This window comes from Callorhinus ursinus, unplaced genomic scaffold, assembly GCF_003265705.2.
Source record: "Callorhinus ursinus isolate GAN/ISIS: 27379988/994484 unplaced genomic scaffold, GSC_fseal_2.0 scaffold57, whole genome shotgun sequence".
Classification (NCBI taxonomy): Eukaryota; Metazoa; Chordata; class Mammalia; order Carnivora; family Otariidae; genus Callorhinus; species Callorhinus ursinus.
Genome location: NW_027397119.1, coordinates 1,455,199 through 1,475,301, shown reverse-complemented (window position 1 = coordinate 1,475,301; position 20,103 = coordinate 1,455,199). Strand labels below are relative to the sequence as shown.

At 32.2% G+C, this 20,103-nt stretch overlaps 1 protein-coding gene across 9 annotated transcripts in view; it reads left to right on the top strand.

Annotated features, from left to right (window-relative positions):
• DENND1B (DENN domain containing 1B) overlaps positions 1-20,103 on the top strand; it is a 267,467-nt gene that overhangs the window by 147,536 nt on the left and 99,828 nt on the right. For 8 of the 9 annotated variants that reach the window (XM_073884621.1, XM_073884620.1, XM_073884623.1 and 5 more), the window contains 3 exons: positions 552-652; positions 6,661-6,706; positions 11,513-11,614. In XM_073884621.1, coding sequence (XP_073740722.1) covers positions 552-652; positions 6,661-6,706; positions 11,513-11,614 — 249 coding nt within the window. The remainder of the gene's footprint in view (positions 1-551; positions 653-6,660; positions 6,707-11,512; positions 11,615-20,103) is intronic. The other variant, XM_073884622.1, reaches the window with a different exon arrangement.

Genomic DNA, 20,103 nt, shown 5'->3' with positions numbered 1-20,103 from the left:
ACCATAACCCGCGGTTCACACATTACTGAAGCTCCAACTGTCGAACACTCAAGTCCCCTGGTATTATTGCAGCTTCCAGACTCTCCTGACTGGCTCATGTTTCATTCTTTGGCAATTTGCCCTAATGATATCCCTCAGGAGCTTTCAGCCTCTCTTCCTTTCCATATTTAATCGTGGTATATTAATCTGAGTGATGCGCAAACTGTGCTGCACAAATTGTAATTTCCTATAATTTCTTCTAAGATGCTCACCTAATTTTTCAGTTTTACTTTTATTTATGTTCTGAGTTTTGACTCCAAACGCTATATTTTCAGATAGTTATAATTGTCTCCATAAGATGCCCAAGAAGCCACTTTTGCTATTTGTATATTTTTTAGAGGGGTTTTGAACATAAGATTTTTTTTTTCCTGGCAGAATTTGTAAAGATAATGTGATTTAGGTCACTAAATAAATTGTTTTGTGGTTGTTATTAATCTTTGATAACTTAAGCATGTCTTTTTGTTTGGAGGGTCAGCAACTACTTATTGTTGTTATCCTTTTGCAAATTTTAGTTAACTGCCTGTCTCCATGGATCAGTTGCCCTGCTATACCCAATGTACTGGCAACACATATACATCCCAGTGCTTCCTCCGCACCTGCTGGACTACTGCTGGTAAGATGCCTTTGGCCAAACTCCTTTAAATCCAGGCTTTGTGATTAGAGAAAATTCATTTATTTGTAGATTAGGTAAGCTTGGGGTGTGTGTGTGTGTGTGTGTGTGTGTGTGTGTGTGTGTATACACACACACACGAATGGGAGCCCTGAAACTTGGCTTAGAGATTGGTAACAATTATTAGAAGGTGCTTTCATGAAGGGCATTTCAAAGCTAGCAAAAATGTATACTTGGCAAACATAAAGTTCTTTAGACTTTGTGAGTACTTCTGCAGTCATTTAGATAATTAAATGCATAAAGAGAAATAAATACAGTCCTAGTGGTGGTTACCAGAAGTATACAGAAGTTACAGTATCAGTTAGAGAACTCCATATCCCAGGTGTCAGGATTTGTCTGCAGAGGGTGTCAGAAACCACATTGTCTCTGTCGGGGCACACTTTCATTCTCTTTACCTCAGGACACACTTTCCTAGACCCCTCTTCCCTCAGCAGCACACCAAATACCAAATACCAGCAAGGGATTGCCTCTAAATCAGGGATTCCCTGAGTTTCTGGTTTAAATCAAAGTCTCAGCCCTAAGCCACTATGAAAAGCAATGTTGAAAAGTGTTGGGAATAATTTTGAAAAGCTTCCTGGCATTAGAAACAACTCCCAGTGATCTCACCCAATTTGAATTCAACTACACCTGTAGAACTTTTCTGTTTTCTTCCTCTGGAAGAATGTGTATACCCACAGCGAGGCTGGACAAGGGTTAGACTCTGGGACAGCAGCTGTGGGATCTTCTTCTGGACTGTAGGGTAAATGTTTTCTTCCTTGTATAATTATCTTCTGCAGGCATAGCTTAATTCTTAAGAAATCTGAGACTTTTTTCTCTAAACCATGCATGTGCACATATACACACAGAAGGAAATAATTTTGACTATAATGTGTTTGTTTATATTATTAAAAAACAAAGCTCTTTTAGAATCAAAGTATTTAACTTTTTTATTTCATGAAAAGCAAATCACTTAAAGTATTTAAGGATTAAAATAATTTGAATTCATACATAGAGATTTTCTGTTAAGTTTTTATCACTAACCCTCTTCAGATCAAGTGATTGGAATGACAACACATATATCTGGCCATATATTGATGATACCAATATATGGTGTGTTTCCACAGCATGGTAATATTATTAGTATTGAGAATGCCGTAAAATAGGTTCCCTGTGATCTACCACTGCCATTCAGCCCTTTGAGTACTGGAAAGGGGCAAGTTTGGCAGGAGATTATAAGTGTGCAACTTAATTTTGTTGTGGAGTGTCACATACACAAGTCTGAGAGTTAAGCTAGATCTATAAATAGGTTGTTTGGTATTCATTTTAGAGTGTTTTCCTGTGACCAACATACCTAGTACATAATAGCATCTTGAAGGCAGGAATGGCAGTTTATTCACATTGACAGTGCCATAGATCCTGGCACATGGTGTTCAGTAATTAAAGTTTATTTATTTTAAATAATTTTTACAAAAGTATTTGAAAATATATTGATACATGATTTTTAAAAGTACATGTCAAGTTAGTGGCTCAAGAACTAACACTTCTAATGACGAAGCTTAGAATTATATTTTATCATATATAATGTTATGCTATTTTAATTTCTCTATTAAAACCTTCTGACCTCTTAGGACGTAACGTCCCTTTAAGTTCAGTTGTCTGTGATGATTACACATTTAAGACTTTCTAAAATACTGTTATTTAGAAACTATTCTGTGATGTAGGTAGTTCTGTGCTAATTCTTTCCAGAGATGTCTTCCTGATACTTTCTAACCCTGCCATCAAGTTCTTCTGCTGCTTCCACTATAAGGAAGGAAGCTTGTTTCATATTTCAGTTCCTCGAATTTTCTTACTAGTTTCTACTTTGAAATAGCCTTTAGGACAAGTTCTAACAGCTTCTATGCCAGACAGTGCCCTGTTCCGGAGAGTACAGCAGTGATAAGCCAGGAGTTATCTGAAACTTCCTGAACCTTAAGGTCACAATGATAGGCTCAGCTTCTATCATAGAACTGAGCAGTATAATATAATTTTTTTCTTTTGAAAGAAATAGGTGTCTAAGACTCTAGCTCTCTTGTGTCAGAAAATTTTATGGACTAAAGTATTTCTTAGGGAAAATAGTTTTCTTCCCTTTGTGTCCTTGCAAATGATCTTAGAATTATACTGATCTCTGTGCAAAAGGGAGAAAAATATTAGCGATTGTCCCTTCAGTCTCATGGTTTTTGAATAAAGACATTTTTATATTTCACTTCAAAAATAGCACCAGAAAGGTTTGATGGGTTAGATGTATATTTGCCAACTCTTCAAGGTGATTGGTACTTTCCAAATCCTGAAATAATCCTGTCTCCTGGAAGTATTTTTGTTTGCACACCTGGTATATCTGGTGTGACATAGACTGTGGAGAGTCATAATGCCATCTTGTGACCATGCATGAATATAGCATCTGGATCCACTAATGAAAGGCGTGCTAATTTGTTGACTTATTCATTCATCCATCCATTTGTACATCAAATATTTAGTGAACATCTATTTGCCAAGCAGTGAGTGTATGTAAGGTAATGAATGAAACTTAGTTTCTGCCCTTGTAGTTTCCAAAGAGAGGAAGAAATTCACACACATGTGCATGTAGCACACACACATGCACACACAAGAGGAACACGGAGTAACACTTCAGTAAATGCATGTAAATGCAACATGGATGGACACCTAGGAAGAAGTGGCCTGTACTGCTGAGTAGGATAGGGAAGGCGACTGGGAGGAAATGACACTATCTAGACTTTCTTTTAATCTACCAGTATAAAGGAAGAATGGGAATTTCTTTTTAACAGGTACAAGATTTCAGTTATACAAGATAATTAAGTTCTAGAGGTCTGCTGCACAATGTTGTGCCTATGGTTAACAATACTGTGTTGCAGACTTAAACATCTCTTAAGAGGGCGGATCTCATATTAAGTGTTTTTATTATGGGAGAGAGAATGAGAGAGAGGGAGAGAGAGAGAGGGAGAAAGAGAGAACTTTAATGTGGCAAGTTCATGATACTGCCACACACCCTTAAACTTTCTGAATCCTTAAACACCTAGGAGGTAGTATGACTCTAGTACCAGTAAAATTATAATCATTCTTTATTTGTTCAAGAGTGGTTGAGTCACTTTTTTATTTAGGCTACCTATCTGATGGTTCTTTCCATGAAAGGAGCGGATTTAGCTTTTAGGAGAATTGTTTTTTAAAACATAAATGGAAAATTATGCTGTTTAGACTACCTAAGTTAATAGACTGCTGTTACTGTGTACCCACAGGTGGTCTCTGTAAGAAAACCTAAAAAGAAAAAAAAAAAGCTATTACATGGTGATTATTTTTGAGTAAAGATTAATTGCTACCCCAAATAAGAAGCAGTCATTATGGTCTTCTGTATCCTATCTTTGCAAAATAACTTCATTGACAGAAAGATCTAGGACAATTTTGCATGTGGATGATAAAACATCTGTGTTGCCAAGGATCTCTTCCTGACTTATTAACATGCTAATCTAATTAGGAGATTTCAGCTGGGGTTGCAAAATTGCTTTTCTTGAGATTTGGCTGGTTTAATATTAGGAGGTACACAATCCAGTTTTCATGAGAAAGAAACTATTCAGTAAAATCTATATTCCATAAAATACAAAATCTGTCTATAAAACATATTCTATAAAATCTATATGCAAAATATCATGATTATTTTAGGAATTTATGCTCTAGATTAATAATGTTTGCAATTCTAACATCTCTTTATGTTTTTGATTTTGTTAGTGATTAGTGAGATAAAAACACAGTACCCAGTAATCTCACAGAAAAAGTTACAAGTTACTTCATTACTAAGTTCTACATATGAGCCCTTTATTGAATTTTTATTCTAGTTTAACAACTGCTAAACATTTATTTTTTGTATTTCAAGAAATAACTAGCTCTCATGAAGTTTTAAAAGTGTTAGCTGTATTTCATAGGACTTCAGTAGGTTAGCTACCAGTTTTGGCTCTGAATTTTTGCAATCTGATCCACTCAGTGTTCATCCAACATCTGTAAAATGGACATAGTAATTGTTAGTTTTAGAAAACTTTTATATTTTTGATGAACACTCATTATATTAAAATGTGCTTCAAAATTTGAGATACCATGGACTTTCTATGTTGTAAATTTTGTGGGTAGGATAAATCTGGGTGAATTGGAAGTTTGCATAGTAACTTGAATAATTTTTTTACTTATTTTGGACATGGACAGCTTGACATATTTAAGATCTTGGGATTTGCTACCCTGTTTTGTGAAAATGTTCTGAACCCGGTCGTGGGAGCCCAGAATAGTTAGTGACATATATTTTATGTCTTCTGTGGAGTCTCAGAAGGAATTCCAGAGATGAGAACTTGAACTAGGGAAGTAATCAGCCTTCCTTTATTTAAGCAGAAGTGGGGAAGTCCACATTTATTCCTCCTATTTCCTTTTGAAGGCAGAAAAATCTGTTAGGTCTTAAGGATATCAAGGCCTATAAATAGTTCTTAACTTTCAGTCAAATGTTCCAGAATATCAGATCAATTCCAGATGGTCTGTTGTATTAAAAAAAAAAAAAGATAGGAAGGAACAAAGCTACAAAAGGGAGTTAGATGGAACCTAGTACAATGAGAAGTAATGAACGGGATAATGAGTCAAATATAAATTTTAACCATCCTTATTTTTGGTGAATTCTGGATATATGTTAGTGGCTAAGCCATCTTTAAATAAATTTGGAGTTTTGAGGTTACCTTGAAAACTGTGGATCTGTCGAGGTGCCTGTTAGCTTTATCCACGACTGGTTCTCAGTACAGAGTGTATGCAGGAGTTTGGACAGCTCAATTCTTAACAGTGACCATGACGTTTGGAAAATTAAGCAAATTCTTTGAAAAAGACTGTTTTCATTAACGTAGAAAGTGTTTGCATTAAATATAACACAGAGATGTCTATACAAGAAGTGTCAAAAAATGTTCTATTTTTAAATAGCTATTTATTTGCATATCTTCTATTACCTTTGTGGACATCCGTCCATTCTCATGTTTTCTTATTAAATAATATTTTGATTTTTAAAATGTCAAGTTAGATAATTCCCTTCTTATATTTCATGAGAAATGTTTTTGAAATTACTAGTAAGCCTGATTTTATGTTATAAAAAATATTTAATGTCTGTATCCTCTGTTGGAGTGTAAGATCCACAAGGGAATGTATTCTGTTTATATCATTTATTATTGTACCATAGCCCAAGTTCCAGCATCTGGTTTGCTCCAGATATTATCTGTTGAATTAATTAATTCAGTATTATTCTTAAACATATTTGAATATTTTGATTTGTTAAAATTATTTTATTAATAGAAGTAAAAGTGGGGTAAACAGGAATGTATGACGTTTAAATGAGCAGAAAGATAGCACAGAAGGAGAATGGGGACAGTAGAGGAGGAGCTTGTTTGTCTTTGTACCCCTAGTCCCCAAGCAGCGCCTGGCACGTCGCAGGTCTCAGTAGATACCGGGTGATTGACTGACTCGAAAACCTTTGGTGCCATAGTAGGCATGAAATGATATATTAAGAAAATCATAGAAATAAGAAACTGATTGAATAAAAAAAGGTATATAAGAGAAATGTGAATTTGATAATTAGGATATATTTGAGATGAGGTATATGGAAGATTTAACTCAAGACTATGGCCTAGACGCTAATATTCTTCCTAAATAAAAAAGTCTTTTTTAGGCATTACCACTCTATTTAATTATAAATTATTTTGTGATTTTTATGCAAATCAACCTTAATTTGAATATACTAATGGCCTCCCAGATTAAATTTGACTTTTATATATTGAATAATTTTAAATATCTATAATGGGCTGTATTAGAACTGTACATTTAATTAATTTAATTTTTTAAACCTTCTGAATTACTTATATTGTTTCAGTTTTAATGGACTTATACATTATATATCTTTGATTTAGTGCCCCAATGCCATACCTGATTGGAATACACTCCAGCCTCATAGAGGTGAGTATCTTTCAGACATGAGATACGTGAGTGATAATTAATTAATAAAAATCATAGTTAAAACAGTTGTGTTTTGAAAGAGTATCAGCTGGTTTGTTGTCTAGTTTCATATTTAGGGTATCTTTACACAGTCATTTTCAAAAAGGTAATGTTTGGAATAATTTCATTGCAATTAGTATACTGAATGACCATCTTCAAGGGCATGAAACCCATGAAAATATGTTAAACTTCGTCAAGGTCATATGGTAAGTTTTAAATACTAAAAACTTAGTCTTTGATGAACCACTTTCTTTACGGCACTTGGGATCTTTTATATTTATTTCTTTTTCAGACCTTATTTTGAAGGTCAGAATTTATGTAGTTATGAGTCATAAAGGGAAAATGTTTTTATTTTTCAAGCTCCATTATGATCCAGTTTATCAGTGTGCTTTTTCAAGATGTGATTTTAATACTCTAATCATGAAGTTTTAAATTAGAATATAGCTTTAAAATTTTTTTTAATTTCCAGTCCTGCTGGGGATTTAAAATGCAGTAATTTTTTTTTGCACTGTTATCACTTCATTCCAAAATGATTTTTGTGACTTGTCATCATTATAGTGAAAAACTTGGAACTTTAAATACCTTGAACTTGGAATCCGCGAGATTTCCAGAGAAGAGTTCTTAGAAGATTAGAGTCTTAAAAAAATAAATAAATAAACAAAAGACTTGGACCCAGACAAAAGACTTGGGTCAGTTGCATGGTGTCATTATGCTAGCTGATTTCAGTTTTACTCAGTTTTCTTTCTTTTTTTTTTCTTTTACTGATTGTGCATATTGTACATTAGCCCAGTTTCTAATCAACAACCTAAATGAGTTAGATTTGGTTTTCTCATTAGTTGTTGTCACTGTATACATCATCAGTCCTCACTTTGCTGATCAAGGAAGATCCTGTTGATTATTTTAAAACTCCTGAGGATCCTGTCTGGAGAAGTCATGTTCCTATAGTAGTCCTTCCTGAGTTAGAGAATTCTACATGTGCTCCGGTTTTGGTCATTTTCTCCTCTTGCAGAATGCTAGGGCAACATTTTTTATTTGTTTAATCATCAACAAAGAATACATTTTAATGAGTTTCTTTAGTAGACTTAATTTGTTTTTAATTTTGAAGTCTGAGTTGGATATCATTATGAATCTTTATTTTTATTAATTTTTAGAAAATTTATTCTTACATGACAAGGTACTGGCAGTGAAAGGTCAATTTGCATAAAATAAAGCATGAATGAATAGATATTTAGTCTGTTATTTGATTGCGGAATATATGTCTGGTATTTTATTCATCATTATTTTCACTGAATAAAATCTAACTGCAGTTAGTTGGTATGGGTTCAAAGAAGTCACCAAATTAAATTTGATGTTAGTACACATGTCTCTTCTTATTTAATATATTAATTTTTATAATAAATTTATTTGTACAGATGAAAAATATTTAGTTTATTGTACCTGTTGATGTGATAAATTTTTTTGCATAATGGTTCTATATCAACTTTTAAAACAGATGATTCAGCTTTTCCAAAATATTATGGAAATGGGTATATGTTTTAAATATTTGATCACCCTTATAAATTTATTGGATACCTATAGAGAAAATCAGTACTTTTTTTAAGGAGCAAATCTAAGAATTTTTTACTTCTTACAGTGTTATCTTAGAGAAATGGTCCATTCTAATTTTAAATTGGTTCATCATTAAATAAGACTGTTTAGAGCCATGATTAGATTGGCTGAAATCACTGTACCTTTTATACTCTGGACTTATTGAACTGTCTTTGTAGTCAGTTCTATTAGGTTTATTTGGTTTAATAGTGAACGAGAAGGTATAATAGAACTTCAAGAATGTCTTTAAACCAGTTGGGTACCATTTAGTAACTTTCTCCTTAATTTATTACAAAATGGTACAAGTCCTGCAATTCCATTCTTATTATAGCATTAATAGGCAGATTTTTTTGATCTTTTGTGCTTATTTTATATTAATGGTATTATAATTAAAATGTGGATATATCTGTTTACATATTTTTACATATTTACATGAGACCAGACGAGTAATTTTTTACATTTTGTTCGGCTGCAATTACAACAGATTTTCTTTTTTTTTAGGAAGAATCAAAATATTCCCTATTCTCTCTCTTGGTCAAGACAGTTTCAATATACCAGTTTTACAAAGACTTCTAGATATAATTGTTCAAAGATGTGAAACTAATACCCTTTCAAATCTTTCTTTTAATTATTTCTATGTAATCATGAGTGAAAGATGGCTAGGAATCTCTTTTTAAAATGTGAATATGCTTCCAAAATAAAGGATAAAGACATTTTGTTCCCCTTGAAAATTAGACTTTAGGGATGAACTCAAAGGCCTGTAAATGATGAGAAATAAGTTAGTGGAGGCTACAAATGTAAGGATTGTTTTGTGTTTTAAAATACACAAAAAATAATTCTGAATAAAATGTTAGTTCAGTTTTACAAGAACATGTGACTACTGCCACTGTGTCATTTCCTTGCAATAACACACATGATGCACATATGTAGTCACATTGCCTGGATAGGTTATTATATAGAGAGGATGTGAGAGAAAAACTTACCAGCGTTAATACCTTGCTGTTGTCCTTCGTAAGACTTTTGGTCTCTATCCTGATATTATTTTATTACTTTTGAAGAAAAAGGCAAATTCTCCTTTTTCTTCTTCTTTCCCGATCCAAGCAAGCTGATGAATTTTATGAGCTATAAAAATATGAGACAGAGAAAGTGGTATCATTTTATATGCTGTATGATCTTTTACTCCTGTTTAGAAAATTGTTAAAGCCTGACTTGGAAGGAAACACAGATAAAATACTAACATTAATCCAAATTAAAAAAAAAATTTAATTACATACTATATTTCTCTTGTTGCTTATGTAGAATCGTTCTCCTTTAGTGGGTCTCATTGTATTGATTTATTGAAATCAATACATTTTCCATTCTTATTGCATGGTCCCTTGAACAGAATTTAATATTCAGCTATTATCACACTTTTTTAAACTAAGTGCAATTTGGAAAAAATTATACATTTCATGTTAATACAATCTTCTTTACTCAGAGTTTAGCATTTGTATCACCACAAAATATGTAGGCATCACATAACCATTATTTCAGGCTGTTTAGAGGAACTCATTTCATCCTTTAGCAAGTACGTTGGATTTCTGGATTATCTTTACAGTTTCTGTTAAAAGGGACAACTTAGAATTGAAGGTGGAAATCAAAATTATGACACACCTTTCCCATCCAAGTGCCATTAATATAAATGTATTTTTGCTTATAAAATAGGATATTTTTGTATTTATGCTATAGTTAATTTATAGATAACTATATATTTATGTATGTGAGCCTCTTTTGCATATATGTATACATATGGAAAGGAAAAGGAATAGTTTATTTATAAATGTTTTGTCAATAGTGTCACACAATTGTAGGTGATTCTCTGTTAATTTCTAAGAAACAGCCATCCTCTGACTCTTATTTTAGAGTACTTACAATGACTTTTCCAAGATGGATTTTTAAAACCATGTGTTCCCTGGAGAATTCATATTCTACACAGACACTATGGCTTTCTTAACACAAATTCCTACTCTAGACCACCATTTCCCTAGCAAATTTAACATTCTACCTAATATGCAGAGATTTGAAGTTCTACATGAATCAAGGAAATTTCATTCTTGAACAACTTAAAAAAATTGGTCTGACCAATTTAAAATTTAAGGTATTTAATAATTCCAAAAATGGCTATTATTCTAGAATGTCATTTTTAAAAATACTATACTGTGAAGAAGACTACTACATTGAAATTAATTTACTTATTGCCAGTTGACCTATACAATTATGGAACTCTGAGTTGATAGATCTGTTTCATTAATGAGCACCTTATTTATTTGCTCAAAAAGTAATACTATTTGCTATCATTTAAATAAGGCAAATAGATTTATATGATTTAAGTATACATATTAGTTTAAATAGGAAAAATAAGCCATAAGTATTTTCTTTCTTTAAGAATGAAAAATTTGATGAAATTCTAATTTACCATCATTAGTCCACATATTGAGATAATTTGACCATTTGACTAAATTGTCAAACAGATAAGACAAGCCAAACAATTAATTGATAGGCTTTAAATTTGATCTTTTATATTAATCATGTGATAAATATTACTAACAATTTCTTATTACTGCCTTCCTTATCATTTTTCTTACTCAACTTACAGTCCTCATCATCAGCTTACACTGAATTGATATGGAAATACAGAGAAAATGTTTATTAATTTAAAACTTAGTTCACTTACAGTAGTCATAATTATTGGCTTATATTAGCCCTACAATATAATTTATGCTAAAAATAGGTATAGAACTGGCCACAAGTTCCTGTATCATAGGATTGAAATTCATCTTATAAAGGTATAAATTTTTGTGGTTTAATGTAGCTGTGCCTATTTTGTGAGTTTTTGTTGTAATATCTCTTTGGTAGTTAAATTATATTCAGTATCTCCAAACTAAATCAGTGTGTTTAGATGAGCAAACATTCTATTTTAAGGATTTTTTTTTTTACCCAATCTTTTTGAATGGTTATGGACAAACTTTTCTTTCTCATAAGGCAAAGTCATTTATATGTTCTTATAATATAGGATTTTCCTTTTTTCTTTTCCCAAGGCTAATTATCCTTAAGATAATTTTCTCTACATTTCTAAGTTCATTATGGTTTTGGAAGGAAAATATACTAAGATGTTTATTTATAATTGTGTTTTTTAAACAGAGAGTGAAAAATAAATCATTGGAGGATGTGGTTATGTTAAATGTTGACACAAACACTTTAGAATCACCATTTAATGACTTGAACAACCTACCGAGTGATGTGGTAAGTCTGAAGGCTATTTTGTGGTGAACATACATATATCTATATATATATAGATATATATATATATGTTTTCTCCTGGACCCTTGAATTACCAAGAGTTATTTTTTCCAGTTTTCTATCTGAAATAAAAGGGCTGAGTATGTGCATGGGTGTGAGAGGAATCCGTGTAGATTCTGTATTTAATATTTACTACTTTTGGCAGTTGAGGAGATGTTGAATGGAACATCCTATTCCTATTGTAAAAGTAGGATCATAATTAAAAAGCTAGATGCATTCATTAGGCAGAGTTTCTTTAAACCTAAGTCTCTTCATCTCATCTTAATCATTATATTACAAAGTAGGCATTTCTGTCTGCCTAGTGGCATGTCTTGCAAAAGAATGAGAGAGTTTTTGAAGGCAAGGAGAAGAAGGGGGCCAATTACCGGCTTTTGCTTCCCTGCCACCTGCCAGTGCTTTTCCTTTTAATTAATGATCTGATGGCACTGGTCAATATAATAAGAAATGCTTGTACAGTTGGGGTCAGAAAATTCTGGCTTTGATCTCCCTCAACTTTCTGAAACATTTATTTGTTTTCTCTAAATTATTTCAGTTTTATTTTAATCTTTTCTCTCCTGCTGAGGGCCGCAAGAATGAAAACCTACACTGTTTGTCATTTGCTTTGGCAGAGCAAAGACTGCTTACTTAGAATTCTATTTGTAAATTAAACTGCAAACCCAGTTTGTCATAAAAGACATCTGATTCTTTTGAAATGACGAAAACTGTCTTTTGTCTGTAAAGGCTGATAAATTAAGTGCCAGTTCTCTTCTGGTCTTTGATCTTGCAGAGGGTTTGTGTGTGTGTGTGTGTGTGTGTGTGTGTGTGTGTGTGTGTGCGCGCGCATGCGCACACATGCATGTGCATGTCTACAGCTTATAATAGGATATATTCTGTATTTCATGTTAGTCACCAAAAGTGCATTTTTCTGGCCTTCATATTCCTTAGAACAGGGCAAAAATGCAGACTAGTACTGTTTCTGTATATATATAATGGCTATTTAAAAATATCTTCATAACAGTTCTAAGTTAAAAATAACTCTCTTAAAAAAATCCAGTTTTTTCAGGGTCAGGGATAGTAAAATTTAGAAATAAAAATCCTTCATCATGTTTTTCTGTAATACTGCAAGTACTTTGAAATCATTATCAGGGAGTTTGAAAAAGTGAATTTAAAAATTTCAAACTCAAATAATATAGTAATACTGGCTTTGTTCTTATCACTAGTGATAGGAAAAATGTGATTTTAAATTAAAATCAGATTATTTATGCCCATAAGTAACCTAAAATACTTGCTGACCTTGAAGCAAATTAAATTGAACTGCTTTATCTTACTATAGTAAAATTTATGCTATGTATGAACAAATCCAAACCCAGGCCAGTAAAGAATTATGTTATCTTTTTAGCTCATTATAACTAGATTGCCTCATTATAAAAATTTTGCAGAAGCTGCTAGAAACGATTAGAGTTATTCATTTAGAAATTCATCAAAGAATTCTTCATTGGATAGAAAAATAATTATGAAATAAAGTCCCAACTTTTATAGATATTGTCTTTATGTGCAATGCATTTCCTACTGTTAACGCCCTAAGGAGAAAGTATTGTTTATTAAAAAAGAAAAAAGAAGAAGAGGAAGAAAAAAGAGAAATAAATCAGCTTTTTTGTGTCATAAAAATTTTTATAGTCAGTTTCAGTGATGGCTGATTTTATTTCTTTAAGAAAAACAATCCTTAATAGTAATTTTTTTGATGGGTGATTCTTTTTTAATTGAGATGTACTACTTTCCCAGTAGAATTAGTTTCATATTAAGACATTTATTTTAAAATATGAAGAAGTTAAATAGTACTCAGAAAATATAAAAGCCTAAATATATAAAATGACAGGAAGGACCATCTCCTTTATTTATCACAGTTAACTGTACATAACTGAAATAAAAAAAGCATAAAAAGGCACACTGTTAGGTGGTGTAGATATAACTATATGTATGCTTGAAATTAAAGGCCACAGACTTACAAATTTGAACAAGGAATAAGTGGATACAGCCCTGGGGTGGAACTAGGACCATTTGCTGAAAGTATGAGAAGTTTTAAACTTAGGGTCATTTTCTAAAAATATTTTAGGTGATTGTTTGTTTAACCCCTCTTTAATAAATTTAGCTTTTTCATCAGTTTTCCAAAAGTTATCTCTTACACTTCTGTAGGAGATATGATAAAGTTATCACATCATACTTTCTCTAATTATAAGTGTTTTAAATGAGATGTGTTAAAATTACAAATGATTTTACTGATTTTTTTTGTGATTTGAATTAATGAAATGTACTTGATTCCTGAAAAATATTACTACTAGTATTATTTGATTATTTAGTAAATTAACTGATATTTAAAAGGGGGCCTTTTAAAATCATTCACCAAAACATTTAAATTATACTTACAGGCTAGATGACTTTCTGTGCATGTGCACTCTATTATTGTGTCAGCTTGACCAGTGGTCTTGGCTGTTCAAAGGTCAGTGGTCACAGTTGTCCTGAATTACTAGTTCTTTTTTCCTGTGGACCCTCTGCTGTGTTGCATGCTGTAATCTTCTTAATGGCTTCATTCCAATATTCACACATAATATTTTAGATTTATTGACTGTTAGAAATACTACCATGCCAGTAGCAGTTCCGCTACTCTTAAGGTATTTAAAATTGGAAAAATAAATCAGGGCAAAGCTTTCAGGAATCCTTTGTTTTCCTTAAGGGAAGGGAAAAAACTCTCTTCCTGTCTTCTGACAAGAACACTTGTTTTTCGATTTCATCATTTCACTATAGATTTGGATCATTAAAAGAAAAAAAAACATTTTATTGAGAGTGATTTTAACGATATTGATTATTACATGGAATATCTTTTAAAAGCAGTAGATCCATTAAAATATACTTTTGTAGTTTTCTGTCTGAATGCATTGTGATTTTGTTTTTTAGTGGCTATGTCAAATATAGATAACTTCAAACATGTAGGTTGAGTGTTTTTATATAAAAAATAAATTTTAGGTCTATGTAACAATATCAGTTGAATTTAGTGTTACTGTGGTATGTTTTTAAGTGTGAGGAAATTGAGACAGTTGAATTAAATACAACATTTGAAATTTCAAGTGAGTTCATTTTAACCTAAGAAAATTTACTGTTGAGACCTCCTCATTCCAAATATATATAAAGATTTAGTTTCAATTATATAATAATTTAAAATGTTCTATTTCTAAGGTACAACTGCTCATTTTAATTTTTATCATCATTAATATTTTTAAAAGGAATTTGGAGAATTGTTAACTATTTCAAAAATAAATAGGATAACTCACTTGTTAGAAAATTAAGCTAATTAGAATTATAATGAGATTTAGGAAATCCCTTCATGAGAAAATTAGAACAATTATAAACTAATTCTTATAGATGAAAGCAGGTTAGAATTGACATCTGAAAAAGTTATGTGCATTAAAATATCCATTACCAGGAAAGTGAATTTTGGTCTGTGTTGCTTAACTGTCTTTAAATAATTTTAACTCATTAGATTGTAAAAAATAATACACTCAATATACTTATCCCTATTTTAGATAAGAAGATGAAGACACAGAAAGTATACTGTACATGGTATTTCTAGAGCTTTAGTTCATATAGGTTGATCCTGTCATACTTATGCCCCAAACACTAGACCATGGCCCCTTTCATATAAACATGATATACAGTGTAATGAGTAACTGTTTTAGAATTTAATATAGAAGCTTACTCTATATTCTAATCTTGCTGAAGGAAATAGCAGTATGATCTATTTGATTTAAATTAGGATTGTTAACACTTTTAAAAATTTATTTTCATCTTATATATCACACTATTGGAAAACAATTTTTTTATTTTCTATTATGAGGGTATGTAGGACATATAGTACACTTAAGTATTATTGTATAATTCACTATAGACCCTGGTATGTTATAGGATAGCTACATTTAGTAGAAAGCATATTTAATTACTAAAATATTGAAAGTACTTTATCATAAAATGGGGTCATCTAAAATACTGTGAGTCTTTTAGTGACACTTTCGAGTATCACATGAAGGAAAGGTTAATGGTTTTATTGTGCAATGAAAAGACAAGACACAAATTGCTCTGAATCACCAAAAATCATTAAATTAAAAGCCCAAAGACCTGGAGAAAAGCCCCCAAACTCTGACTTTTAAGTAAAATTTTAAGATACTTACATTCAAGTGAGTTAATTAATTTTGGAATACGTTTGGAAAAGAGTTGACTATTTCAGAGGATTTTCTTAAATCAGTTTTTTTTAAAAAATGAATTTGTAAACAAATTTAACTCTTGCAACTGTGTGAATAGTTAATAGATATGTTTAATTCTTTGTATATTTCCTCTAACCTAACATGAAGGTTTAATATGTTAAATTGTGATAATATATGTTATAAAGAAAAAAAAAGGCCCCAGAGAATATTATATTAGTTCCAGGTTTGCCACAGCTCTGCTATAATCCTTGTCATGTTTAGCAGTAAATAAATTTCCCCAGCAAATTTCTGGAGTGGCCAGGTTAGAAAGATAACCTGAATTCATTCAAGTTCTAGAGTAATTTAAAGAGGTTTTTTTTTTTGTTTTGTTTTTTTGTTTGTTTGTTTAATAGAGTAGACTTCAGGAGACAAATAGTGCTTTCAGTTTTCTCCTGGAGAAATGCAGTCATGCTCTCTCCTCAATCTCCAGCTGTTAGAATTCAGGCACCTACATGCACATTTGCCCCTGCCACATAGCCTTAGTGCAGGGCTTTGTAAATAGTAGGCATTCAGTAAATGGTGGTTGAAGGGAAACATAACTTGCATTTCTTTATCTTTTGTAATAGAAGTTACTTTTAAAGTCCCTGTTTAGAGTTAATTCTTAGAATATTTTACAAGGATATTTTCATCTGACTTTTATAGTAATGAAAAGAAGAAACCTGGATGCATGTTTAACATAGACTTATTTGGTTGTGAGTTTAACTTCTTTCCTCTCTCTGGAAAGGGAGACCATGTTGGGATGGCAGTCATTGTGTTTCTGCACACGACTTTGGATGTCTGTGGAAACTCACTATTCTTTTAAGTATTTTCAGAGATGTGATTGTAACAGGTTTTTTGTTGTTAGTAAGTAAACTATAGATTTTGCTGTTTTTTTGTACTTTTTTCTTGGTGTGTATTTTTTTTTAATCTAAACTTTAAATACAAAAGCAAAAGAAAACAAAAAAACAAAACTCAAAACCTTAATTAACTGGGCCTTCAAACTTTTAAAAGGTCTTTGTTATTTTCTCCCAACTGAGTAAGAGAATCTCTCCCTCCTACTGCAGTGATCAGGCTTTAGCAGTTCCCTTATGTCTCTGTACTTTTGCCATTTTAAAGTTGATTGATAGTTTGTTACTCTTAGTGATTTTAAGTGCTCATGAAGTTCCTTGGCTTTCTCATGGGTTTTCATTTCCAACTAAATTACCTAGCCTTTCTCCGAATGTCTTTTTTTTTTTTCCTTTACGTCTTAATAGCATTCTTCTCTCTCTTCTTACTGCTAATACATACATACATATGTATATACATATATACTTAAATGTAAAGACCCTGATTTTGGCTTTAAAGATAACTTCCAATTTGTTTCTAGTCCTTTAAGTTCTTGGCTTTTCCACATTCAAGAGATTTTTTTGTATATATGATACTGTGTGCACTGTCACAATAGTGGTTCCCAAATCTTGCTGATATAATGATTTTGTGAAGTTTTAAATGAATTATGTTCCTAGACGCCATCATAGATATTCTGATGCAGTGAACTAGAGAAATTAATGTAGAAGTGTGACAGGTTGCTTATTTATTTATTCATTCATTCAGTCAGTCAGTCATTCCTTCAGATATTTATCAAGCACCTACTATAATGCCTGTATTATGCTAGGAGCTGAGTGAACAGGAAGATATAATACACTGCTCTCATGGAACTCACATTCCATTCATCTGAACCCAACCACATGGCTGCACCAAGTCATGAGGGATGTTGGAAAATAGTTGGGTTAGTGTAGGTAGGTTGAGCAAGCACCAGTCAAAACTTAGGATTTCTATTACTAAAGAAAGGGAGAGTGGATGTTGTTGTCATCTCTGCCATAAGTGGGAGGAGGAGGAATAGCATGTATAAAGGTTCTCCTGTGGGGAAGAGGTTGGCAAATTCAAGAAATGGAAAGAAGTCTTGTATAGCTATAGTGAGATGAACAAAAGAGAGAGTTATGCAAAATGAGGTTGTAGAGATAGGAGGTGCGATCATAAAAGATCTGTAGCTCTTATTAGGGACATTTGGACTTCATTGGAAATTCATTAGGGATTTTTAGCAGAGGAATAGTGTGATCTACTTTGACTTCTAAACATATCATCTTGGGGTCTGGGTCCTGAAGATAACTGGGTATAAGGAATGAAGCAGGAAGATCAGTTGAGACCATTTGCAGTAGTCTAGGTAGAGATGCTAGTTGCTCGAACTTGGTAGTGGCAGGTATGTAGAGAAAAGTGGACAAATTTGAATCTCCGTCAGAGGTCTAACTGACAGGGTGTAATGACATATTGCATGTGGGAGATGAGAAAGGGTGAAGTGTTGAGGAGGACCTGCAAGATTCCTTTTTGAGTAACTGGATGAATGGAGGTGACATTGATATTAGAGATGCTGGCCTGGCATTGGGCTTGAGGTGGTGATAAGAGCAGTTTGGTTGTCTTTATTTTATAATGGCCTCTGAAAGGAAAATAGTTAGAAGTGACCCTATAGTAATTAGGTTTTGATAGGTTATTAAAGCATACAAAGAGACAAGGTAATGATACCCTCCACAAGTATATCCTATGCTTTTCATTTGATATGGTTACTGTTTTAATCCTTAAGTAGAAGCTCACTAGAAAACTATATTAAGAGGGTAGAGTTAATATTGTTTCTAAAAAAACCCTGAACATTAGAAGGATTAAAGAATTGTAGGGATTTAGTCGATTCATGTGATGACCATAACATGTTTCAAGGGAGAATAAAACATTTTATTTTTGTAACTTTTTTCTAAAGCAGATAATTATTTGAAGCTCTAACTTTCCTAAATGTATGTGGATTCTCAAGTACAGTGTAGTTACACAAAAGGAGGTATTTAAAAACATCAGAGGGGTGTTTTAGGGTTGTGTGGGTTATCTAAATATTATTTCTGGACATTTATTTTTACCTTCTGCTTTTTACCCTGGTGTTTATCTTTGTGATCCTAAAAAGCAAAAATAAAATTTCTGGGTATAGGGGTTAATTTATGTTTCCTGAAAAGACACATCTAAAAGTCAAGAGAAAAATCTGCCACTTCTCTGAAAAACTCAGCTCTTTTAATATGCTCTCCCTTCCTAACTCCCATTTGGCATAATTACTTCATTACTCAGACTGTGTGCACGTGGCTTGCCCTCTTTTAATTTATACCTGTTTGTTATGTTTACTCATGTAATTCCCTACTTTTATTCATAGTCACTTCAGTGTTAAGAGGGTAAAAGTGGAGAATTGGTGGTAATATTATTCATGTTGCAGTGAACTCCCACTGTGCTAAGCCCAGGTTATAATTCCTCCCTTGGATGGCTGCTTGGAAGCCTGAATTCTCACTATATGAAAGGAATTTAAACATTTGATAAGAGCCGTGAAATGATATTTATTTCTGAAGTTCTTTTCACTGTTTAGCTTTTTTTTTTTTTTTGGTCTAATATGCCTAATTAGACTTAAAAAGATAATTTATTTACAGACTAAAGTGTCATAATAAAATCAGATGTCAGTTTTGAAGTAGTCTTTAGCCATTGGAGATTGAGGCTTGCTTACTTTCGTAAGAATAAAAAGAAAACAGTCAATACTTTTTCAGTGTCACATAATGGGATTGTGTGGTAATAGGCAGGTGACTAAAGTTCCAAATACTCTTCTGAGTTCAGGGTTACATGTGAATATAAACTTTATGATTTTGGGGAAAATGTACATTTATTTCATAACTAAATTTAGAAGTTTGGAAGTTAGAGCAGGAAATGCTATTTCCCAAACCTAGTATTGAAAAAGTACAGAAGAGACATCACCATTTTTATAAATAAAAACTGCTAAAAGCTAATTAGCACTGCAGAGGGCATTGGTAACTGGTGATAATTTACTCAGTGATCTTAAAGGACAGGGAAACAGCAAGGTTGATAACAGTCACCTTATATTAAAGTCATATATTTCTGTCTAAAACTGATTTTAAAAAACTATATTTCATTTTTACAAACTATTTTTGAGCATTCATTTGTGCATCCAAGAAACACAACTCACCTGCCCTCTTGGTCTCTGAAAAATAGGAACAACTTCAGATCTACTTACTGACAGTCAAAGCCCACCTAGAGTAGGTCAAGGAAAACCTCTTCAAGCAGTTTGTAAAGGTTGAAGTAATGTAGAAATAGGCAAAGAAACAATGTAAC